The sequence below is a fragment of the Takifugu rubripes genome, chromosome 6 (genome assembly GCF_901000725.2).
Source record: "Takifugu rubripes chromosome 6, fTakRub1.2, whole genome shotgun sequence".
In the NCBI taxonomy this organism is placed as follows: domain Eukaryota; kingdom Metazoa; phylum Chordata; class Actinopteri; order Tetraodontiformes; family Tetraodontidae; genus Takifugu; species Takifugu rubripes.
The window spans coordinates 10,587,458-10,612,437 of record NC_042290.1 but is presented as its reverse complement, the minus strand read 5'-3'; the positions used below and the strand labels follow the sequence as shown (position 1 = coordinate 10,612,437).

Below are 24,980 nucleotides of genomic sequence, written 5' to 3'. Positions count from 1 at the left end.
CACAGGTTGAAGAAACCAGAGCCTCACGCGCCATTCACAATGTTGCATATAAATATAATTTATTATTAGTCTTAAAAATTCTTTCTTACAATTTGTACAATAACTGGACAAATGAAATGCAAGCAGTTGCGAGGAACAGCGTGTGTGTGCGCGCGCGCGTGTGTGCATACAGACAAGTTACATTCTCACTATACACAATAATAATCATGAAGCTGGAGAACAACTATGAAAAGGCGAGTTCACTGAGAACGTTCCGACGGGTTCAGAAAGATGCAAAGTTTGCATAGACGGCCGGGGGGGGGGGGGGGGGGGGGGGGGTGTGCAGATATCACCATTTTATGCAAAAACACGGTGTCACTGTAACATCGATGGCTTCTGTTCATGAAGTCAGAACTGTCCAGAAATCACAGATGAATATCAGTCAGGTCGAATCACAGGAAATGAGACACGTGGCATCCCATAAATGATCTCCATCGCTAGCAAAGCCAACTTCAAAATCAAGAATGTCAATTATTTATTTGGTAAAAAGCAAAAGTTATTCAGTTGCATTGGTTCTATAAAAATAGACTTTTTGATTCCCGTTCATCTCTCCTCTCCCGTCCGGTCTTTTTAATGGATCACGAAGAACAGCATACAAATTATCAACATTAATACTAAAAGTCAGTATGGGAAATGGTCCTAACAGGCTTGTATAATTACCCAAGATTTAAAAAAAAACAAGAAAAAAAAAAGGAAAATATGGTTAAAAATATCATACAACCTATCCAAAATACTGAAACACACGAATTAAAAACAAAACACGAATATAAGATATCAATACTAAAGCAACACGAGTTTAAAAGGAAAATTTCCTTCTGTACAAAACTGCGGTTGACAGGACCGGTCATACCGTCGGCGGCCACACGATGGCGCTATGAAGCAGCCAAAGAGTGGAAGCGTTCAAAAAAACAGGAGAAAATCCAAACAGAAGGAAAAAACCCACATGTATAAATAGGCATATTATTAAATACTATGTAGTCACAGAACACACACTGGTCCACGGATTTGATATGGAGGCTGATTCTTGGAGAGTGAGACGTGTTTCATCTGGTCTGAAAGCTGCTTGTTTTAATCTTTTGACCTCTAAAAATAACACCTCTCTCCTCGCGCGCTGTCGTCTATAGGGAAGAGGGAGATCTTCACATCTGCACAGTCCGTCAAATTACCAGACAGCTGTTTCCAAGGAAACTGTTGAGCCAAAAATATCGTGTGATGATAGAGAGAGAGGAGACGGAGAGAAGGACCAGCCAGGGGTAAACGACTGGCAGTTTTCTTTCTACCCTTCAAGTTTTTACACCATTTGTTGCCAAAAATTGATCAGGATCATGACTGGCAGGCCGGGTTTCTGCTTATCATCTCATCACTGCTCTGTTCTTTCTTTCTTTTTCCCCCCCTTTCTTGAACCTGCTCTTCCCTCCTGGAATGTTTCACTCCCTGATGGCACAGCGTCAGTGTTCCCCCACGCCGGGAACGAGGCTGTCGTGGCGTCCCATCTCCTCCAGCACCTGGGCCAGACGACTCAGGTTGCCGTCTGGAAAGTGCTGCGCCTCCCACAGGTCCAGGATCACGCCCGTGGGACTGGATTTGGTGGCAAAGTAGTTGAGATATCTGAAAAAGTGTGACAGCAGCCGAGTAAATTCACTGAATTTTCGTGCAGGTTTTGCGACCTAAAAGTGCAGATTAGCACGTCTGGGATTAAAAATGACAAGAAAAATGAAAACTTTAAGGTCTTATTGCAACTGAAACCTAAATTACTGCATTAAAATCAAATCGTTCTTTGTATCGCGGTGACTTCAGGACTGGGTCGCTACAGCAACAACGGCGCCGTTTCTCTGTTTACGCTGTGGCTGAAGGTTAGCATGTTAGCAAGACCGTTTAAACTCTTGTGCATCCTGAACAAAGTGGAAAATAATGACTTCTTTTGTTTGAATCAGTGAAGTAATAATCATCAGGTCTGTGCTGCTGTTCGGTGTGTCATCTCTCTGAAGTGAGGATGACTTGGCACCCCCCCCCATCCTCCTTCCTGCCACAGCCCGTCAGTGGTCTCATCAGTCTGCAGCTGCTGCCTGCGATAAGGCCGCCCCGCTGAGCTGGGACCTTACACACCGTACCGCCCGCCCCCCTCCTCACACGCACACACGCACGCACGACTATCAAAGTCACTGCAGTGACATTCTGAAAAGATTAGCAACATTTTAACGCTGTCTCCGTGTGGTCGGACTCAATTAATCTCCATTCAACAGATGTTTATCCAAATGAGTCCCAAAAACTGCAGACAAAATCCAATAAAAATGGGATCCTTATCTGCAAGTTTTAGTCACGATGTGATCTTTTTTTTGGCCTACTTATAATGAAGCCAGGACAACTTTTCTGAAGAACATGCAGATTTAGCGTGCTCGCTAATTTCCCAGATTATAATCTCGCTCCTTTTCAGATCCTCCACCCACCTGTCGAGGTTGAGCTTGTGGGCCAGCATCCTCCAGTCGTTCCCCCTGGTCTGGGGTGCGTCCAGGCTGCCGCACAGCTTCTGCCGGATGGAGACTGGGATGCGGAACGCGTTGGGCCCCACCAGTGTGGTGATGTTACTGGCCGGGTCCAGCAGGGACGTGTCAATGCTCTGGGAATCCTGCGGAGAACGGAGGCGGATTACTGACTCATCCGACAGCGTCCAGCAGAACTAAACACAGTCCCGGCTTTCAGCGCCAGAGGCTATTCGCCTTCTTGCCAACTGATGCATGTTACATTTAAAGGATTCAAAGCTTGAGGTCTATGGAAAGAAGAGCGGGACCTGGAGACAAAAGTGGCGAGGCCGGGCAGGACCGCAGCGCTGCCCCTCCTGCGCCGTTAATCATTCTCATTACTGAGCACAAAGCCTCTGCTCCTCCATCACTCAGGCTCTATTCTCCTCCTCAGATGGCTTTTGTGCAGCCCAACTAGAGGGTGATTACTTCCCCCTGCTCCTCTCTGCCCTGCATCAGTCTGGATGTGAGGACAGAAGTGGCTCTGAAAGTTTTCCACCAAAAACAGCACGAAAAGAGGGAAATCTACTCCCGAGAGACGGAAACGGGGGAAAAACTGGAAGAGGGTCGAGAACTGTTGACGGGGAGCCATTTTAAAACCCGACTCTCACGCAGGTTAAGAGTTTACGGCAGTCGGAAGTTATTGGAGTAAAAAAAAGAAAGAAGATAAAATAGCATTTTTAAAATAAAATGACAAGTTTCAAAGTGGGGGGGGGGGACTGTCAGCTGTCGGGCCTGTCACGGCTGCGGAACGCACGCAACTATCAGACGCTGCCGAGTATAAACGGGGGGGGGAACACAGACGTTGGCCTGTCAGGAAGTCAGGATGATCAATGTGTCGGAGCCCCAAAATCCGGTTGCTTTATTAGAGCGCCGAACTCAGGTACAGGTGCTGAATATTCCCCCAGATTCAGCCCAGAAATGTGGGTCTGATAATTCTGCGTCCTGATTACGCCGCTGGAATAAACATCAACCATGCCAACGGCCCCCGAATCAAAAGGGGCCCCGACCCACCTCCGACAGCGTCGTGTCCAGCTGGAAAATCTGGCCCTCGCCCTCCACTTGGCGCACGCATATCTTGCAGGCCAGATCCATGGTGGCGGTGGAGAAGCGCTCCAGGGTGAAGCAGCAGTGGAGGTTCCGCTGGGAGCCGCTCCACACGTGCTGAAAGGAGAGCTCCTGCGTGCAGGGAGAAGGCAAACGTGAACATTCCCCAGCAAATCTTGCTTTTAAGAAGCGGCTCCGAGGGCGTACCTGGTACTTGGCCAGCAGTTTGCTCTTCCACAGCGCGTGGGGGACGTCGTGGATGGAAATTCTCAGGTTGTGGGTGCTGTCTTTGAAATTGAGGGTCTTTGGTTCGTCCAACAGTTTGCCACCCATTTGCTTCTCCATCTGCAGGACCTCCTGAGTGCACAAACACACGCCGGTTCAGGGCCAGACTGCGACCTGTGCCGCCCTGGGACTAGTTCCTCCAGCCAATTTGCATCACAAATGAATTGAGTGCGATATCATATTTATCTTATTCCCTCTGGATTTGATGAAGCCGAGTCTGGATCTAACTTCCGTGTCCTTGCAGCGGGATCGCTATCACTATTCCACCCATTCCTGAACTTAATAACCGTGTTTAATATCCCTGCTCGGTATAATAATCCTCTCTTATCGTTTCTCTGTGTAGGTAGATGGAGGTATTAAACAGAGGGGGGGGGGTGAAGCCAAGTCAGAGGGAAGAAGACGGCTTATTCCGCAGGAGCCGCGTCTTTTTAGGAAGAAGCAGCGCTGACGCAAATGCAGCGATTTCTCATCCAGCCTCCCACGTCTCATCTGCTGCCAGCGCCCACGCGCCACAACAAACATAATTAACGCCACCAAGCATATTTCATTTCCCTCCGATAACGCGCAGGGAGGAGCGGCGGCGCCGCGGCGTTCACCTTGAGCGCGTCCTGCGTGTCGTCCAGGCAGTAGACTCTGATGTGGTACTCCGTGGCCGGGCAGGTGACGGGCCCGAAGATGGCCAGCTTGAGGCGCTTGATGGTGGCGGCGCTCAGAGACTGGCCCACGAGGCAGTACGTGCCCAGCGTCTCCGTCAGGATGTGGCAGGCCTCTTCGTCCATCTGGATGTAGCACGGCGTGGTGAAGTTCTCCTCCCCGACCACCACCACGTCCTGGACAGGAAGGACCAAACATAAGGACATTTCCTCGATGGGCTCGAGCCGCCGCCAATCGAAGCGCCATTTTGAGAACAAACATATGACCCAGGGCCACAGAGGTCGCCTGGGTATTAGCCTTAGCGTTGATAACGTAGCACGCTGCCATAATGGGCCGGCGGCTGCCTGCTCCGTGGGCGTCTGACCCCTGCGTCAGCGCCAAAGCCAGGATGTCGTTCTCTCTCATTCGGAACGTCTGGACCCAGGCCGATTATGTGGCCTCCTCGCTATCTCCCAGCCCCTCCGTCTGCCTGCCCCTGCTCTAATCCAAACACTCCTGTGAGCCGCACACTGGCGTTAATTCAGCCTATTATGAGAGACAGAAGAGGAATTACAGCACTTTATTGTGAGCTCGGCCGTTTAACAGCAGCATTATGGCTGATCATTAGAGTCTTTAACTGCTCCGGGGGGACGGCGCCGGGCCTCCTTATAGGGAGATAATTAGAACACGCCGTGGAAATGGAGGCTGTTGCTCTGTGGCTGTGTGTGTGTGGGGGGGGGGGGGGCGGGGGGACACAAACAAACACACGTTTGCAGACAGCTTAATTAATTCCGATTTTCACATTATCAGTAAATCTTGTATCAGAGTTATGGAAGCAGAAAGCCCACTGTGTTCCTCATTATATGATATGACCGCCTGTCTCCTCTGCACGAGCTCTGCTCTGTGTGTGTGTGTGTGTGTGTGTACACGTGCATCACGAATGCCAATGTGTGTGTGTGTACACGTGCATCACGAATGCCAATGGGACTGATTATTTTCGCTCAGCTGTGGCTTTAAAAATATCTACAGTCCTTCCTGCCCTCATCTCCGCAGTTTCTGCTGGATTGATGGACGCACACGTTGACGGAGCACATAAAGCAATATTTCTCGCGCACGACGTGGAGGCGCGCCCCGGCGGGGGGGGGGGGGTAGCAGAGGAAGTTGCCGTCACCTTGGATATTAAAACCTACATTTCTGTCAGGTCTGAGATGTAATCATGCAGCCATGTAATCACTACTGGGGGACCACTTCCCCTTCAATATATATGAAATATGGAAATTTGACCCCTTCTGATGTGTTTCATATCGGCGTAAAGGGCAGCCGCGTTAGCAGATCCAGTTATTTCTATTCTCAATATTGGCCAAGCGTCTTGACTCACGCTCGACTGGGGTCCCTCCCCTGATCAATAGTGGGACTAGTTTAAACTGAGCTTCGCCGGCTGCCTCCGAGTCCTCCGTCAACGCCGCGGAGGCGTGCGAGGCCAGTCTGGCAGCTCCTCTCTGCTCCATAAGTCATATCAGCACGTCCACCTCAGAGATCGCGCAAAGAGTTCCCGAAAAACGCTGCTGCTGAGCGATGAGCCGACAGAAGGACGCGTCGGATGGAGGCCGCCGCTAAGTGGGAGGATTTTAAATATGTGTCCGACCTGCGAAGAGTCCAACTGCTGCTGCTAAAGTGCCCCACAAAAACCAAATTCCCTCTGAGGAACTGTGCTGAGGGCCGTCGGAGGAGCAAAGACAACCCAAAACCCTCATACTGACCAGAGCTGGTCAAGAATGCTGAAAGGTCAAGGGTGTGTTTTGGGAACTCTTCTGTCAGAAACCACTTTTTCCGCGCTGTGAACCACTTCACCACCGCGTTCCTGTAGTTTTGCAAACTTTCTCATGAAAAGGTCGGGACTGACGTGATCTCTGTGGCAACTGGGCCGTTTCTGTTCGTGATTGTGTTTGACAGAGGCGGAAAATGAGGATCGAATAGCGGAATCCGCCCCCCCCCCCCCCTCCCCCCGCCCACCAAAAACCCAACTTATCATCATCAGTGCTCGCTGGTGACGACCGAGTCTGTGGGTGAGAAGGCTTCCGAATTCACAGACCTCCGACAACAAACAACAACAAAAGTGCTCACGCGTCAGTAAAATAAACCATCAGTAAAATAAACTGGACGGAGAGAATCAAAAAGCACCCCCCCCCCCCCCGAGGTTCAGCACCTGGTTGCAATCGAGCGTCTGACTTGGAGCCTCTCTCCACCTTTACATCCATCACCAGCTGCCGTTCCATCATTTGTTTCCTCCCTTTTCTCCCCTTTGAACCGAGCTCAGCAGAATTTCCCACATGAGCGACGGCAGGATGAACGATCTCGCTGACGAGTCGATCGCAGTTCAGGGTGGGGCTGGGGGCGGGCTGGGGGTACCTATAGTTTTAACGCTTTGCTCGGCTGCCGAATGCGCGCTTCGCAAACCCGACCGCAGACGTTAGCGCCGTTCTCCTCGCCTCCCACGCCTCACCTCCCACTGGTTGGGCTGAGAATGGTTCTTGAGCTGGATCAGCCAGTCCTGTTGGCCGTCGCACACGGCGCAGTGGTGCATGGTGATGATGACTGGACGAGTCAACAGGGCCCCGGGAGGCCCGCAGCTCACCACGGGGCTCAGCACTGTTTGGCCATCATCCACCGAGGGCCTGGATGTGCACAGACACACACACACACACACGCACACACACACACACACACACACACAGACTGGGTTTAGTGGCAGTGTGACAGCACTCTCGGTGTGTGGGTGACACAACGGAGCTGACAGGGGTAAACACAGCTCCAGGGCATTGATGTGCCAGGCGGCGCTGCCTACCTCATGTTGTCCTTCCTTTGAACCGTCACATACATCTCGTACACTCTGCCCTGAGGAATGGCCCCCGCCGGAATCAGCAGACTCACCCCTGGGGAGCGCAAAAACAGACAGGAAGACAAACAGACGGGCATATGTGAGAGTTGTGAGGTAGACGAGAGCCTTCAGAGAGGAAATTAGAGGTGCACCACGACTATTTTTCCCATCCTGGGCGATCTGTGACATCATCAGCCTGGGCTGACATGTCCACGGCATAGAGAATAAATGTGATTTTCAGCACGCGAGGACGTTTAAGACACCTAATGTCTTTGGACGTGCCAACCTCAGCAATCTGGAGCAGTCAACATGCTAATCAATCATACACCTCCCAACAGCACGCTGACAGGATTCCTGCTGAGCCGCTTCATTGATTTTTAGGGATAAACTCTCGTAGCCGTGTGCACAGAGTGACGACTATTTGATGTATATTTCATAGAAATGGGAAATAGGAGTTGGCATCTACTTTTCATGCTTTAATATTGTTACTGTCAGGAAGATTTGCAGTTTTCTGTCTCAGATTGATGTGATATTTCTTGCCTGGTGACGTTTTTTTTTCATGGTCTACACCCCCCCCTCCATAGTCCCTCATGCGCACACACATGCGCGCTCGGTCTGCTGAGGGGGGTTTCTCAGAGAGCTTATTGATTTTCCATGTCCTTGTACTGAACTTTTCAAAAGGTGACAGACAGCTTGTGTTGCTGGCTCGGAAGGCAATCATAAATCTGCCACGAGGACGTCTCCCATGCTGCCACTCTCCCTCACAGCAACACGTCAAAGAAGTGCGGAGGAGAAGCATTTTAGGATGCAAACTACTGGACCCAACAGCCATGCTGACGGTGCCGCACGCACGCACGCACGCACGCACGCACGCCAGGAGATCACATATCTAATGTGCTGCTTCCTCTCGCTCTGCCTATGTAACGTGATGAGGTGGCAGCAGCTGAGAACACTTTTACTGCAATCAAACGCAGGGGAAGACAAACTTATGAAACCCGAGACGGCCGCGCATCCTTTAATGTCTCGGTTGGTCGCGCTGAGACTGTCAACGCGCATCCGCTTCACGTTACCCACGGCCCACGTGTGTCTGAAGCGAGGACAGCGCGGCGAATGCGAGCCGACTGAAACAAGACGCCGTCAGTCCTCCTGCTGCGGCCCCACGATCCATCAACCGCTTTCACGCGGCGCCTCAATAAGGTGATGGATTACGCATGGATCCCGGCATAATATCACATCTGTGTTGGCGTAGAGGTTAATCTGCCGCTCTGACCTCACATCTGGATCATCTACACTGTACACTATAGCATCAAATACAGCCGCAGCAGGCAGTTATGTCAGAAAACAAGATTAAAGGGTGTCACGCATGATTAATGTGTCATCCGGTTCCTACATTAACGGCGCATTAACACTTGGTTTTGGGGGAACGCGCTTCTGCAGATAACGCTTTAATAGGCTTTTCACTTTTTGCAAAGTTGTAATATGTTCTTCATAAACTGATGGATTAAGACTGAGACAGGAATGTGAACGTTCTGTGTTAATGCTGTCTAATTAAAATCGCAGTCGTCCTCTCTCTCGATGTGCTCGTCTGTTCAGATCAAACTTCCTGCTGTGATGTACATGTCGACGGTAATGGCTTCTCTTTATAAAATCTTACTTCTGGGGAGATTATGGGTGTATATAAAAGGTTTAATACTGAACACACCATGTGCATAAAGTTGATGGGAAATGCATCAAATATCATTTTAAAACTCATCCATTTTTTTGGTCTTTTTTGTCCCCTTGGTGATTTTACGGCCATTTAGATGAGCAGGCCTGAAAATACCTTGTTATTAAAAACTTATTAACAGTTTGATTCATCGTTTTTGGAGCTCATTAACTCTTCAGGTGTGTGAAACTGATGCGATGCGGTCGTCTGGGTGGCTGGTGTATGAACTGGAGCAGATCAGTCTCTTTTTCTGGGCAGGCTTCTTGGAAACGTGCTGCCACTCGGAGGTTGCTAGGCAATCAGAGAGGAAGGCAGGAAACTGCTGCAGCCGCTGAAGAAATACCCCGTTTCAGCAACCATTTTGTTTGAGGGCAACATTTTGGACATTAATCAGGAGTAAATGAAGTGTAGGGCTACGTCTATGTATTACATGTATCAAAATACATGTAAATGCTTTGTTTGGAGCGGTACCTGAGTTTGGGACGATGAGCTGCCCCCCCTGTGAGCTGAAAGAGCCCAGCGCGGTGCAGGACGGATCCCGGGTGCGGAGCAGCGTCTGCGTCTGAGCGCGGCGCCCCATCGTGCTGTCACTGTTGTCCAGGAGGCAGTGGGGCAGCTTGGGTGACAGCTTCGAGGAGAATTCCCCCCCCAGGTCATCCTGGGGCGTCACAAGTCCTGATGAGTTGTACACCTTAATCTTAAGGTTGGGGAGAGGGTCCAGCAGAGGGGAGTTGGTCATGGGGATCTTGTCAGCCACATCATGGAGGGCGTAGACGGGCCCGCGATACATGGCGGCCGCCGAGGTCAGGTCGGGGGGCGCCGTCAGCAGTTCAGCTGCGAAACAAAGGGACACCATCACTGGAAAATCTGAACGGTCTGGTCAGCGCGCTCGTTCCAAATGTGATCGCAAAGAACTGGCAGCGCGCGACCAAACTAACCACAAGGAAATGAAGTGCTGGCAGCAATCAGCAAGACGGCTGCGCGGTTGTTCACTCGTTTGTTTTTCACTCATTAGGGAAGTCCACTTCAGCACCATGAAACATTACTCAGTCAGAGGAGTTAAAGACACAGCTGGGATCTGCCAGGAACAGATGGCGGCGGGAGCGCTCGCTCTACCCGCTACAAAGATGAGCATTGAGGAGCGGGGCTGAGTGGGCTGAGCGCTATCAGTGGGAGTTTGCTGTCCTCCAGCTCCTCCGCTGCCTTTTAGACGCAAAGTTCCAAGTGACGCCAGAGAATGTCACAGAAATGGAAGAACGATAGGAACTTTAGCCAGCCACGTTCCTGACCTGCTCGCTGCCTCCCGTCCTCGTCCTTACAGGCTTCCGTTTAAGCCCCGCGTCAGCAGCCCACCACTAATTACAGAATAATATGCAACATACACAGTGGCCCTATTACACCCTAATGAGGGGGCATGTGAGGGCCTCCCCTCTGGAGGACAGGCATTTTAATGGCTTCATCATCACCTATTCTGCTCTGCGTTGTGTTTACTTCATCCACAAGGTCCCTGGTCATCTGCAAAGTGGCACATTTGCATTCATATCCTCTAGAGTACGTGTGTTCCCAGCTCAGTGGTGCCAATACAAACAGCTCCAAACCAGCCAGATGTGCCACACACATGCACACACACACACGCATGCACATACGCACATGATAATGATATGGTATAATAATTGCTGCAACGCAGTCATGTGAGCTCGGAACATAAAGCAGAGACTTCCTGTTCTACCTTTGCGAGCGTTCTTGATGCTGACTGGCTGAAAGCCTCCGTTGAGGGCGGAGGTGTCGATGATGTCAGAGTCAAAGTCGCGGTGGTTCTTCCTGTAGATGAAGAGCGCCACCACCACCGAGATAACCAGGCACATGATCACGGCGATGACGATGCCCACGTAGAGAGCCACGTCATCTGTACTGGGGGCCACTGGGGGAGGAAGGGGAGAAAGAGAGAGGAGGTTGTGGAAAGGGCAGAAAAGGTCTTTAAGTTAACGGCAAAGCAATTGCATATTAGCCACTATAGATTGGAATATAAATTCATACAGATAACTTTTTGCTCAATTGTATTTCTTTTGTGGTGGTTTGGAGAGGTCTTTGTGCCACATGCATCATAAAGATAATAGATCAGTAAGAGATACTGGCGATAAACTCGCCGCGCAGCCGCGCGTCTGATAAGGGCAGCTGCGCCGCCGCAACCCAATGACACACTGTCCTAACAAGCAGGCTCAGAAGCCAGATCAAATGTTCTCAAGACCCAGATAGAGATGTTTTCATCTTCAAATTACTGCGCCGTGATGGAGCTCAGAGCCCGGCTCTGTCTTTGTTCTGAAGATAAAATCTAGACATCGCTTGCATTTCTCAAATCGTCTTTCATCTCCGTCCCTCTCGGAGACTTTCTGTCCATTTTCCAGCTGGAGAAACCTCTGTGATTAGTAGCCCTGGAATGGAACTGCCAACTGTCAGACACACGGACAGAGATGGGCAATCTCTCCAGTTCAGACCTTTAAATGGAAGTCTACTGACAGCCCAAACCCTCTGTGGTGTTTGGTAAACTGTCACTGAGCTGACAAATGGCCAGAAACCGTCCTTTAGCGGCAGTGAAATGCCAGAAGGCATGTGTGAACCTGCACGTCCGCACGGTTGGAAGTTAAAAAAAAATGCATCTGGGGCCTTTCTGAGAGCAAATGCCATAAAAGTGCTTCGTTGTGAGGAGCTAATGTTGTGCTTGATATTTGGGAATCGTGCATTTGTGAGTGTGTTTGAGGAGGCGAGTGGCTCTGCACCAGTAGATGGCAGCATCAGGCAGATCCATGCACGGCTCTGAGGGCCGGCACGATGGTGGGGAATTTGTGCAAATTAGCCTCATGCATCTCAGGAATACAGATGGCGCTCAATCTGTGTCGCCTGTGTTCTCCTTCACAAAGGAGGAAACGAGACAAAGACGAGCATTTGTGACAGGTTGCCACAAGGTCTCCAAGAAGCTTTTGTTTTAACCTCTAGTTACTTTTATTCGCATAGACGGATCCTTCCTCCCCGTCACAGTGTATTAAATGCATAATCTACTCATTAAATAAATTTAATTTAATCACCGTTCTTTTAGCTGCTGTGTTTGAAAGCATTGAGTCCTCAGCCTGGACTTCATCCTCCCCTCTGCAGTCTCAACTAAGACGTCACCTTAAAAACGAGTGTCAGGATATATCCCCTCCTAATCCTCCAACACAGACTGGCAGTGATGAAAGTCTTCATCTGCGAGTTATTTAACATATATCCCCTCGGTCCAACACTCCCCCGTCCACGCTTTGATGATAAAGGCAGCAACCTGCTAAGTGTGCGCATTAAAATGTAGCGCTTAGATTAATACGTCCCTTTGAACGTGAGCCATTGTCGGAGAGGGAAAAGTACAAGAAATGGAAATGAAAGGGATTATTGAACACTCCATCCTCGGAGATGACGCCGAGATTTTGCTACAGGAACAGGGGAAATATGGGGGATGTGCACGGTGGCGGCGGGTTAAACTGTCTGATGGCGCGTCAGGAGCAACAGGACGGACAGTGTCAGATCTAACACGGCGCAGAGGCAGGAGAGAAAGAAGAGAAATCAAAAGGAGAAATGCCCTCCGGCTGTTATCTGTAACAAAAGGGACTGAAAAATAAAAGATGCTCACACACACTGACAGAAAAAGGGATTAAAGAGACACCAGATGAAGAAATAATATTAACGAAAGTAAAAGAACTCACATGAATTCCCAAAATCACTCCTGTCTTTTGCCTCTGATGACTTCTGATACAAGGAACCTTAAAGAGAGGAGGGGGTTTCGGGTGGAAGGAGGAGGAAGAGGAGGGCGGGGGGGGTGGCAGGGACAGGAGAGGGATGATGAAAATTAAATGTAAAGCAACAGAAAAACAAACTCAACATATGAGACAGCGACGAACTCGTGAGCGGGAGCGATGGGACACGGGAAGCGATCTTTCTTGATTTCACCCCCCTCCTCTCCAGAAGAACGTTTAGAGTATAGAGATGGATGAAAGGAGTGGGTTGGATGGGAGGAGGGGGGTGCTGGGAGGGCACGGAGGATCCGTGCAGGAGTGGCACGATCCATCAACCTGGCTTAGTGCCTCGGCGGCGGCAGCAGGTGAGGGGGGGGGGGGGGGGGGGGGGGGGGGGGGCTGATAAAGTGTGAGCTCCAGCAGAGTCAATAGAAGCAGCAGCCCTGCGTCTGTCACCAGGAGGCGGATGGAGGAATAGTGCACGGAACCACAGGAACACTTTCAGCAGGAGACAGAAAAACAAGGGTTGAGGGACGCAGATTTGGGAAACAATTGTTCACGGAGGGGCTTTTTTTAGCCGCCTATCTTGGTGCTTTTATTGTGGTCAGATTATGTAAAAGTGGAGAGCGGCGTCGCGCCAGCACACATAATATTCAGCCTCTCCAGGACATCCATAAACATCTATACAAACAATGAAGACCTTATTGGTGAGGGAGAGAGCCATGGGCAGACAAGCAGGCCGACAGCAAAATCAATGGCGTGATAGATGGAGCTGGCGTGTACGTGTAATCAGGCAGCGGGGAGGCTGGGCCCGAGCAGGCCCAGTGGCTCTCCGGGTCCCTCTAACTGATGGCCCATTTCAGCCCATCCCGCGCCGTTCCTATTCATCCGTCCGCCTACAGCAGGACTGGAGTAAAAGCCCGCTTCAGTGGGTGGGCTCGGAGGGAAACCTCAGGTCGCCACACAGACAAAGATTATTCTTTCCTGACAACACAGATCTGGGGAAGAAGGGGGACAGGAAATCACTGTTTGTGTTCCAGCCATGACTTCCTTGAAGTGGGGAGACTTCCAAAAATGATGTCATCTTTATGGGAGCCATATGTTTATTCCTGCGTCTCGGAGGGGGGATTTTTGGCCAAACGCGATATTCACCGCTACGCTCAAAACGCGTTCCATATACCAGCATTTGAGCCCGTTAATGACGACCTCTTCTATGTTAGCAATAACATAATCGCATGTTTATCCTGACTGTCTGGTGATCCTGATTAACCAGGACGTTTTAGGACGAATAAATGTGGTGCCAATAACTTATAGCTGAGCTTTTTCCAGTCCTGCTATGGAGCGTTTGCCCTTGCAGGAGTGCATGCTCCCGTTTCCCAACATCAATATGTCAAGAAAACGTCATGTCTGGGTGCAGGGTTACCAAACACTTGAAAAACAACAACGGCACGGAGGAGAGGGAGACAGAGGGAGTTCCAAATGGGGATCTGGTGGGGTCAGCGCCAGTGAACTGTGAAAACTACATTTCTGTGTCGAGTTAGCTTCTGTCTGAGCAGACTGCAGCCTCTCCAGATCAATCTGACTAACTTTGTTAAAGCCGGCTCCCAAAGTTCTCGCCTGTCGAAATGCGATAAACAAGCTGCAAAGTCAATTATGACAAAACCCTTTCCTTTTTGACTCGGGTCGTGTTGTCGGCGCGCAGCACCGGAGGCTGCAGCATCGCAACTTCTATCTCCAGCTGTGGCCGTATCAAATTGCTGCGGCAGATCTCTGCAGTGGATCGCGATTGCGAGTGATTTAAATAAATTCAAACATGTGAAAATAAGATCAAGGTGCAACGGAATCCACAGGCGCGTTCGCTCCGGGCCCAACCCTCCACGGGAGGCAGCAAATCAGCAGGCCGGGGTGAGTTCAGATTGCACACAACCTCCATCCCAATCATATTTGCCATAATGTGGGCTTTTAGATAATGGGCCGATCTCCTGAATGCTAGTGGAAATGGTCATTAGCATTGACATAAGTGGCTTCACCCTCTTAGCTTCCTGAAAAAAAAATCAATCCTTGAAATGATCCTAAATCTATATCGTTACGGCTTTATATTCTCTGCTGGCCATCCATCTGCAGCAAACTAATGCTTCAGAGATGGGCTGAGGCGCAGAGGGCGTGCGGCTGGGCGGGGAAGTACCGGACGAGCCCGTGTTGTGCCGCACAGGGAAGCCAAATAAAATGAATAGGACAAATAAGAGTAAATCATCTGAAAGATTGCTCCCTAATGTTCCTCCACACAGCAGACATATGACCTTGGCTATAAAATTAGCTAATGCATTCCTCTGATGGCAATATTCAATGAAATCACCGCACACTGAAGTCAGAGTTTTCTGCTGTTTGCTTTGGATGGAAACTGTCCTAGAGAAATGGATTAAACTTACACCAAGCAGCTTATTTTATTATTAGCATTGGTGCAGAGATGAAGTCATTTACTGTATTGGAAAATAGAATAAAAGTGTATTTCTGCTCAATTAAAAGGTGTCAAACGTGTAGCTTCTCAACAGCGCTGCAAGATTCCAGTCCCTGTTTGTTGGTGCAGAGAGGAAGCAGTGGGCTTTTTGGCACCCCTAAACCACTTGCGTGGATGAATGAGAAGCAGAAAATCGTTTGCTTGCCTGAAGAGAAAAGGAAGAGAGAAAAAAAAATCTGGCTGCACCACAAACTTGGCCTTTTCGCTTTTGTGAAGCAACAAAACAATAAAAGTGATAGAAGAAATTTGATTTAAGAGACGAAAAACCCGTCCTGGAGCCGTTTCTGAGGAGATTATTACACACAATGCTGGCTGGCTGCTTCCAACACATGTAATTGTCGGCATTTTGTGGCCTCGCGCATCCTCTCGTCGGACGCGAGGAGTTCTTAGAATTAAGGTGGTGATCAAGGCTGCCTGGTAGCTGACCCCCGCTCAGAGCAATTACAACGTCAGCACTTATTATTACTTCCAAAACAACAGCCAAGAGTTGCCCCTGTGGCAGGGATAATTGCTTAGCCTCCCCGTGTGGTCAAGGCTTTTTCTTTTTCCCAAACACACTAACATTTGAACCCGCGCATGCACGCAAGGACGTTGACATAAATAGACCCGAGACAATGGAGAGAAATGTGTTCTGAGCAGATTTTGTTGTTCCTGGGCGGAACAACGTGACTGAGCGTCATGTGGTGGCGTGATGGCGATGAGAGAGCAGAGGGAAACAGGACAGAGCGCCGGACAGAGAGCGGAGCGGAGCGGAGGATGAGTCGGGTACTCACTCTGCATGCACATCCCATCGGTGCAGTTCTTGGACTGGAGCACCATGCCCTCACAGTCCTTCCCCCCGTTTTTGGGTGTCGGAGCGCTGCATTCTCTCCTCCTCCAGTGGGTGCACTCTGTCCCACAGGTGGACCACTTACTCCACTCTGTCCACAGGCCATCCACTAGCACGCGACAGACAAGGACGGACGGGGGTTGAGCGGATGACATTGCAGATGGGATGAGGAAAATGCGGATCGCACAGGTGGGTGGGCGGAGGTGCGATCAGAAGACACGCGGGAGAGAAACACACGTAAAGGTGGGGCGAAATACGCAGACACAGAGCCTCATCAAATGCTTTAAAAGTCGTTAGGGTGCCATTCCCCCGCTATTTCCAACATTATTGCAATATCCCGTTGTTACCTGGGCAGAGAGGATTACACGCCAGCTTCTGGATGCCTTGACCTTCACAGATGGCGCCGCCGTTGAGCGGGGCGGGGTTGGTGCAGCTGCGCGTGCGTTTCTGGAAACCGCGGCCGCAGCGGCTGTTGCACACGGACCATTCGGTCCACGTGGACCATCCTCCGTTAACTGTGGGTTAAACAGAGACGGAGCATTACCGTGATATTTATTTGGTAAGGGCAACATTCCTCAGGTTTTAAGGGCCAAAGGCTACCCCCACCCCCCTGCTAATGTGTATATTTTGACTTTTTGCGACTTGAGCCTTAAATCCTCATCGGCTACTTTGCCTTCCCGGTCAGATTGCAGCATTTTCCATTCACTGATTCCTCCTAACGCCCCTCTTCCCTCTCTCATCCATCTCTGTCAACGACTAAATCCAGTTCGGAGTGACACCAGAGCTTGTGGCTGAGAACGAGTCTGTGGCATTTCAGATGGTGGAAGCGGGGGGCCCCCTCCCCCGGAGCCAGCGACTTTCAACAGCGACTTTCAACAGCGACATGCTTATGAGCGAGGCCCAGAACGCTGGTCTGAGTGGGGAAGGCGGCCAAAGCCCAAACATTTCTTCACGGCCCGCTTTGTTTCCTCCACGGATTACGGATCCTCCTCCTCCTCTCCGCCAGCTCCTCTTCCATTGTGACACGGAGACATCGGGGCTAAAAAAAAATATTGCTCTTAAAACTTCTGAGGGGCTGATGCGTGCGGCAGAAGCCCGCGTTAACACACGAGCGTCCCGTTTGGACTAAAGCGGGACGGGCGGCGCAGCATGTTGCTGTGGGCGGCTGTTTGCTCTCTCAAGGATGAGCCGACTTCAAAGCAGCCTCTCGACACTTACGCAGCAATCCCCGTCCCTGAAATCACGCGCTCGTCGTTACGCTCTTCACGCGCACGGCGTCCTCCCTTCAGGTGCCGTGATTCCTCAGCTTACTACTCTGGCCTCCCCCTACAGCTGCAGTGCTTTTCTCCTCCTCTAGGGGCAGGTCTTCCTTATTCAGCTAATTTAATGTCAGAATTCGTTAATAGTGATTCATTGATGACGGTCGGACATGTCAGGTGTAGAAAAGCCTGGTGACTGTCAGGGCTTGAAGGAGTTTGCCTGTGTTCTGCCTCTTTACCCCCTCGGAGCGTGCATGGCCTCCAGCAGACGCTGAAGTTAGACTGTGGCGCCCTGCGGCGCAGCACCGCTCATTTTATGTGACGCGAGGGAGAAGGTGGGCGAGCCTGTGTGAGTCCGCAGCGGGGGGTCTGTTTAAGTACGGCTCAGCCACATCAGCAGCGCGTTTGCAGTTCGGGGCGTTCGCAGATATTCATCCCGGAGCAAAATGGCTGTTAAGCTCCAGCAGAGAGTGGCGTTTTCTTAAAGTGTGCTTTATATTTAGTCTCACAGGATGCAAACAACTTCTCAACGTCAAAACGGCGAAATGTTACCGTAGACGATAACCGTTGCCGTGGTGCTGCGTCTCTTGGCCACGATGTTTTTAGCCACGCAGGTGTAGTTGGCCGTGTCGGAGAGGCGGGCCTGCTTGATGATCAGGTTGTGGTCGATGGTGATGTAGAAGTTCCTGTCGTCTGCTGGATCGATGACCTCCTCGTTCTTTAACCACTCCACCTGAGGAAGAGAAGGGCGACACGAGAGGAAGGACGCATCAAAGACAAGCGCTTTCACGCCACAGCCTCAGCACATTGCAGGGGGAAAAAAAACCACAGTTAAGAGCTTAAACAGCGGCGGTTTTGTCTTGTCTCGCCCCTGAAAGCTGCGATTAGGGGCCACGATTAGAGGCACAATTGTTTATGTCTCCAAGGTGGCGCTGAAAAAAGTCAATATCTATCATGCTCTTTTATACTCCCGCTAGAACAAAGCGCTACAGTAACAGCAGCTTTACAACGAGCGTCTACACGCTTCCCCAAGCTGAGAGGCTGACTGACCTTTCCTTATGAGGTTCATTTCTCTAAATGATGGCGATATTGAACTCCCGGCGCTAGCGCAGATCAAGGGACCATTTACAGCCTTTATTTGGCTGTAAATCACCAAGATCTCTTGCCTTTTAAAGGGGTGTAAAGGTTTAGAAAAAGAATCACAAACATTGTCTCTCGGCCCAGCACGGAAAAAGTGATGCTGGGAAAATAACTAACTTCCTGTGTATTACGTGATATCCCACAAGGAGCAGTGGCTGATGGGAGATAAGTCTAAAAGAGCTGTACAGGCGGAGATAAGCTGGATGTTTATAAAGGGTCTTTCTCACCAGAGATAAAGTATCTCCAAAATAACCCGATATAGAATCTGCCAAGACAAAACAGCATGTGGGCTCGTTGCTGTGGAAGCTTAACGCATCGTAGAAGCAACACGTGGCGGTGCGAGCACCTCCAAAGGGCTCGCCATTGTTGGAGCAGCACTGCCAGAACCTTCTCAGAAGTGCAGATGAGCAGATTGGGGCCCGGTCCGGGTCCCCGCGCTTGGCTGGCCTGACCGCGACGGAAACCAAGATCGTCAGACTTCTGGTTCATTTCTGACCTCTTCACAGCCTCCGACCGTGCGCGGCCTCCGGCGGGAACTCTAACAGGAACGGGTCACCCAGAAATCACCTCCTCACTACAGCGTGAGCAGAGGGCTGGAGGAGGCGCCACAGACCACAACCACTTTAATTAGAAGTTAGCTGGTGAAACGCAGCCAAATCCAATATAAATGACCCTCTAATGCTGCTCCGACGCTGCCGTCCAAGCGTTTGTTAGCATAGAAACAGCCTACGCTGCGTCCAAAGTCCCACCAGCTTTGTTTCATGAAACCAAAGTGACTTATGAACTCAGGAACGAGCAAATGTTAATTTTCTTTTTAATATCAGCGCAGGACGCCCTCTTCTTTCCCGCTACCCTGTCGGTTGAATCCATTTCCCCGAGACTAAAAGGAAACCAATCGCCGCGTCTTCACCACCACGAGCAATAAAGCTCCGCGTGATGTGATTTACAGCCGTACGGGAAGGTGACTCCGGCGTTCCGATTGTCTCTGCTACCCAGTTGTCACGGTTATTATTACACCAATCACCGAGGAGCGACGCATGAACACGTGAAAAGGAAACACGAAAAATGAAAACAAACAGCATCGGTGTTAAAAGCCTCCGACTCTCTGAGTCGCCCTGAGAAAACTCGCACGTCGATTGTTTTTTCTCGCCGTTTGATTGACAGCTATTATTTTAAAAGGGAGTCTCACACGGAGCGCCACGGCGAGGCCTCCGCCTGCACCGTCGGCTTATATAATTAGACACTTCTGCATTGTTCTATTTGAATTGGCTCCGGCTTCAGTTTCATTTCGCCTAATCTGTTGTGACATCTGCTGAGGTGGCGGTTAGACATCTGTCACGACTTCCAGAGCAGCAGAAGAATTCAATAATAAATCAGCGCCACGCCGCTTCATAATGAAAAAGACATTTTCTCCTCAAAACATCTTTTATGAACATCCTGCTGCACAAATAAATAACTTGTGTAAATTATGCATGATGCCTCACCCCAGCGATATATTAGATTACAAGGACTCTAAAATGATTATTGTGAATTCATCACTATATTTATGAAATCAGGCTCTTGTGACATAATATGAACATTCATCTTTAATACTGAATAAAAGTATTATGACTAATGTGACTTAACAAAACCAATATGACAAACACGATGGCATGTTTATGAAGGAATCCGCTCATTTAGTGTCCATTATTCCCCGATCACGATGTCAACTAATGAGCAACAAATAACCGCGAGTAAATGAGGGAGGCGACGGGAGTTCTCCCAACCGTGGATATTTTGTATTCCAGGACTCTCACTGGAGCACCTGCGGCACCCGGAGGTATAAGATCTGTTTCCAGGAGCGCAGATTGACAGTGACGCGCAAAGAGGCGGTTATCCAATTTTGCACCAATCCCGACGTGCCGCATTCATATGTCAAGGGCACTTTTATATGAGCAGGTAATTAAAAATTGAACAAAAGAGCTTTTCAGCGCAGACGGAGATGCGATGGGAGCGAGATGGAGCGGCGGAGCGGGGAAAAGTTTCGACGTGAGCGGGAAGTTAGCTGACACGTCGTCTATTCTCTGGCCTGTAATTGGGAATCGTTTAAACGGCCTGGGATTCAAAGGAGAGGTGATCTCCACGCTGCAATCACGCCGAGATTTCATATCATTAAAATTCACCCGGGCGCTTGTCCCCTCATGCCAAGGGGCTCAAACGTGCGCCCAAACACGCTCGCAGCTCGTTAGTGTCTGATTGGCACGGAAACAGGCGGAGAGGTAATTGGCACATCTCTTGTCATTAACGCAGGAATATTGCCACATGTCAGCTGTCATAGAGAGGCGCTGGGGTGACAGACAGGGGGGCAAACACACCAAGGCAGGGAGAAAAAGAAAGATGGCAGCGGCAGGATTGAAGGGGGCAAAAGGGTGAGGCAGGAAGTCAGAGACGATGTGCAAAAATACGCTTCCTGCACCATCAAGGAGAGGTGGGAGGGATTCAGACAGGATATTTAATCCAAGAGGGGACTTTATTTTGAAGGGATGAAGACAAAACATGTTCAAAGAAGGAGATTAAAGGAAGAAGCCTGAAGAAAGAGCTTTTCCAGCCTTTTCATTTCAGGTCATTTCTGAAATCAGCCCTTTCCTCAAGTGATGGAATTAAGGATTTAACGGGATTAGGGGTGTTTCTTTAATCTCTTCTTGTAAATGACAAGTTATCAGTGTTTAAAGCAAACACTGAAATACCAGAGTGACAGAGAGGGTTCAGGTGTCTGGATCTGAGCGTGTACAATGAACACCCCCCCCCTCATCTCACAAATCTCTACACTAGCTGAATAGCTGACATTTATTTTAGTTAAGCCTTGTGATCTAATCTGTTTAATTTCATTTTGGTTCAGGTTTTTAAAAAAAAATCAAATTAAGCTTGAAGTCTCTTTCAATTTGCGCCCGCAAACAACCTGTTAATTTTTTGCAGCGTCCTAGCAGGTCGGTGATATCTGGCAGCATATTTCTGCTCCCCACTATCATACTTTAGCTGTAATCCCCCTGGGATTACCCCTACTCACCCTCTACCTGCTCACGTTGCCACAGGTAGAGCAGCACCGCTGACTTTTGCCTTCAACTTTCCTCATCAGTCACCTCAGTATTAAACTGGTCCTGGGTCTGCGCCCAACAGAGCCATGGGTGTACGCCCTGCGTGTGTTGCTATGGCAACGCCAGTATACAGGACTCATTGTACGCTACCTACGTACTTGTTAAGAAATGGTGGAAGGCGAAACCCGTCATTAGTCATGGCTGCTGTGTCAAAAAATAGAGTGTACAGCGGAGAGTGGGGGAGGAGGGGGGGTGGGTGTGAACAGGGAGAGAGAAAAATGTCTTACATAAATGTGCACGACTCCTCTACAGAGAAGTCATTGTGAGCTCTGCATCCTCGGTGATGGGAAGAAAACCCTGTCTCAGGTCTGCTCCAGCCACGTCAGACACACCTTCAAAAAGACGGATTCTTCTGTCCCTTTATGAGGGAATGAGCCACGTGCTTTTCACGTGCACGTCGATGGACCTGCAGACGGAGCTGCAGACAGGTGACGGGTGTTTAAGACCAGCCTCAACCAGCTAGCGCTTTGTTATCGCGGTCCAATGGGTGCCCACCTGCTGTGCAACGGGTCCTCCATTTGTATCACGGCCTCCTTGTGGATGAGACTGTACGACTGTAATTAAATTCAACTTAAATTCCCTTTTCTCAAGGAATGAATACAGCAGATCAATGGCGGGGAGGATAAACACAAGCTGGCCGCAGTTGCAAACAGATTTTGTGTGAAATATTTACAGTGGCTTCGAGTTTGTTGCCAAGGCTGCAGCTTTGAAAAGCTGCAAAGTCTGTATGTTACCTCACTGTACATGCTGCCCTTGATCTCCCCTCCCCGAAAAATCTTTTTTTCCGGAATCTATGAAAAGCTTAGATAATAAGCTCCGGCGAGGGAGAGAGGCAGACGCAGGCAGGGAGCGAGATGCCAGCGTCCTGTGAGCGGGCGGGATAACACAACCTTCAGAAGGAGAGGAAGACCGGAATCGACTCATTTGGGTTCGCTGCGAGGAGCTCAATAATCATTGGGAGGTAATTAAAATACAGTTGATCCCAAAATGAGAGATCTCTCATCCAAATCTCCTTCCTCTTTCATTAAGATATAACCTGGCAAATCACCTTCAGTGGGACTCCGGATGCCTGTTTGAAATAAAGAATCAATAGTCAAGTAAAGCAGAGCAGAAAACTCAGGAAAAAACCAAAAAGCTGAAACCAAATTGAGACAAATGTTTCTTTCTTTTCCACCTCCAAGGTGGTCTGATGGAGGATATGAACCAAGAACACCTTCCCCCTTCGGGTTTACACGTGAATGCTAGGCTGTAACACTAGAAAGGCCTCCGAGGACAACGGTTCCGACTGTTGAGCCGTTAGAGTAAAACAAATCTACGGCGTGAAAATCCGGTGAGTGACAGGCGAGTGCCCACAGAGCAGACTGGGACACCAGTTGGCCTCCCTACGCCGTCCATCCTGGGGGAATGCTAATAAAAACACGCTTCCTGTTTGACTGAGGAGCAGCTTCCTGTCCCCTCTGCTCATTAATACTCACACACAGCTCTTTTTTTCCCACCAAGGTCACCTGATGAACTGTTGTTTCCTCCCCTTATTACCCGGATCGAGACAAAATCAGCAGTAATCGCTGCCGTCTCAATGGCTCGCCGTGGCTAGAAGGTGGATGCCGGGGTGCAAACTATCCGAGCGGGATTAGATCTTCTTTCTTCCAACACAACAGTCGATGATGAGAGTCATTACGGCTTCATTTGCAAAGCGATGGAACGAGAATTGAGCCTGATCACGTCTCCTGCCTCAGTGGATTCACACACAATGAATAACTTAGATTCAGCACAATGATGCTAATGTAGCATTTGTGGTGGTGTCATCTCATAAAGGTCCTTTTTTTTATTGGTTATGGGTTGGTAGACAGAGAATTTCAGTTACATATAAACTGTCTAGTGATGAGCGGCTCAGCTTGGAAGCCAAGACTCCAAATGTATTTCAGCATTTCAGCCCAGATATGCTTTCAAATGGACTATTTTCCTTGTCCCATTGCACAGACTTGATTTATTGACAAAGGTTTGTCTGAAGCTGCTACAGTAAGTAGATACAAGCCCCTCTTAGCTGAGAAATAGTGGACTTTTCTTCAGCTGAAGCGCTGATATTTCATCAAAAAAACATCTAAAAACAAGCTATGGGCAGTTTGTGTTGCTTCTTGTATCTTGTTGTTTTTTTATCTGGTTTCTTTTGCTGCTGGTTAAGCCAAGGTCATGACCTTTGGAGGGTTCACAGACAGCCTGCAGGTAGAGAAGCTGAACTCCATCGCCCCCTGGTGACAGGCTACAGTAGGACAAAACAACCCCTCCTTCTGCTATGGCTTTCAAAACACACCGTTTACAGATAAACAGCTGTTTACAGATAAACAGCGAAGGGAACTTTTTTTTGGTTTAACCTTTAAAATGAAACCCTAAACTTCACACTGTCTCGCTTCATCTGACCGATTTATACTCGGTAATGAAACTCTGAAGTAAAGGTCTTTGTGTCTCCCGGCTTTATTCTCGGTAAAGCCGGGGACTTAATCGGGGCAGCGGGAGCCTCCTTCCCGCAAAGCGCAAATGACTCGTTACCCATGATAACGCGGCAGGACCCCGGCTGACTCAGGAGATGCCCGAATGAAAATCCGGCTTCCATGGAAACGGGCTCAGCGGCTCACAGCACTGCATCACCCCTGAACCCTTGTCTTCCCGTCAGGGCTGTGACAAGCGCTCAGCAGTGCAGACAGGGATGGAGGGCCTTGCCAAGGAAAAAAAGTGAGGAACAATAAAGTAACGGAGATTTAAGTCCGTTTTATGAGCCTGCCATCCTTATTATGAAAAGAGGCCCCGTGTTACATGCGCAGGGGCCTATTACCTGCTGATGAAAGAGCCTGGAGGAATTCACAGGGAGGGATCGGCATTGAACCCAAAGTCCTCCATCCCTTCACGTTTACTGTCACGTCTATGGGTAACAGACAGCACGTGAGCCCACGGAACTGAGCTTTTCCTGCCAAACGGCTCCTTTTCTTCCCAGAATAGCCCCAACAGTTACGTTTTCCTTCTGCTCTTGATTAAGCGTGTATCAAATATTCATGACTATGGAAATGTGTAACAATGATCTTTAAGGGAGCGCGGCGTTTTAATATATTCAGCCCATACAACATGCCGCACGACTCAATCTTTGTACTCTTCCAGAAACTGTCTGTGTTTCACTTGTGTGAGGCCAAAGCTCCGTGGCTAATGCTCACAAGGACAGTGAAAATAAATTCCTGCCGCCC

General features: G+C 49.6%; 1 protein-coding gene across 4 annotated transcripts in view; it reads right to left on the bottom strand.

The window, feature by feature from the left end:
- Positions 1–33: 33 nt before the first annotated feature.
- The window catches only part of unc5cb (unc-5 netrin receptor Cb), an 87,080-nt gene continuing 62,133 nt past the window's right edge, over positions 34–24,980 (bottom strand). The window contains exons 5-17 of one of the 4 annotated variants that reach the window (XM_029837691.1): positions 18,026–18,206; positions 16,562–16,729; positions 16,159–16,323; positions 12,838–12,894; positions 10,836–11,027; positions 9,578–9,940; positions 7,369–7,456; positions 7,027–7,198; positions 4,487–4,720; positions 3,813–3,962; positions 3,573–3,737; positions 2,487–2,665; positions 34–1,647 (exon numbers count right to left, since the gene is read on the bottom strand). In XM_029837691.1, coding sequence (XP_029693551.1) covers positions 1,488–1,647; positions 2,487–2,665; positions 3,573–3,737; positions 3,813–3,962; positions 4,487–4,720; positions 7,027–7,198; positions 7,369–7,456; positions 9,578–9,940; positions 10,836–11,027; positions 12,838–12,894; positions 16,159–16,323; positions 16,562–16,729; positions 18,026–18,206 — 2,274 coding nt within the window. In that variant the 3' untranslated portion in view covers positions 34–1,487. The remainder of the gene's footprint in view (positions 1,648–2,486; positions 2,666–3,572; positions 3,738–3,812; positions 3,963–4,486; positions 4,721–7,026; positions 7,199–7,368; positions 7,457–9,577; positions 9,941–10,835; positions 11,028–12,837; positions 12,895–16,158; positions 16,324–16,561; positions 16,730–18,025; positions 18,207–24,980) is intronic. The other 3 variants (XM_029837693.1, XM_029837692.1, XM_029837694.1) reach the window with 3 other exon arrangements.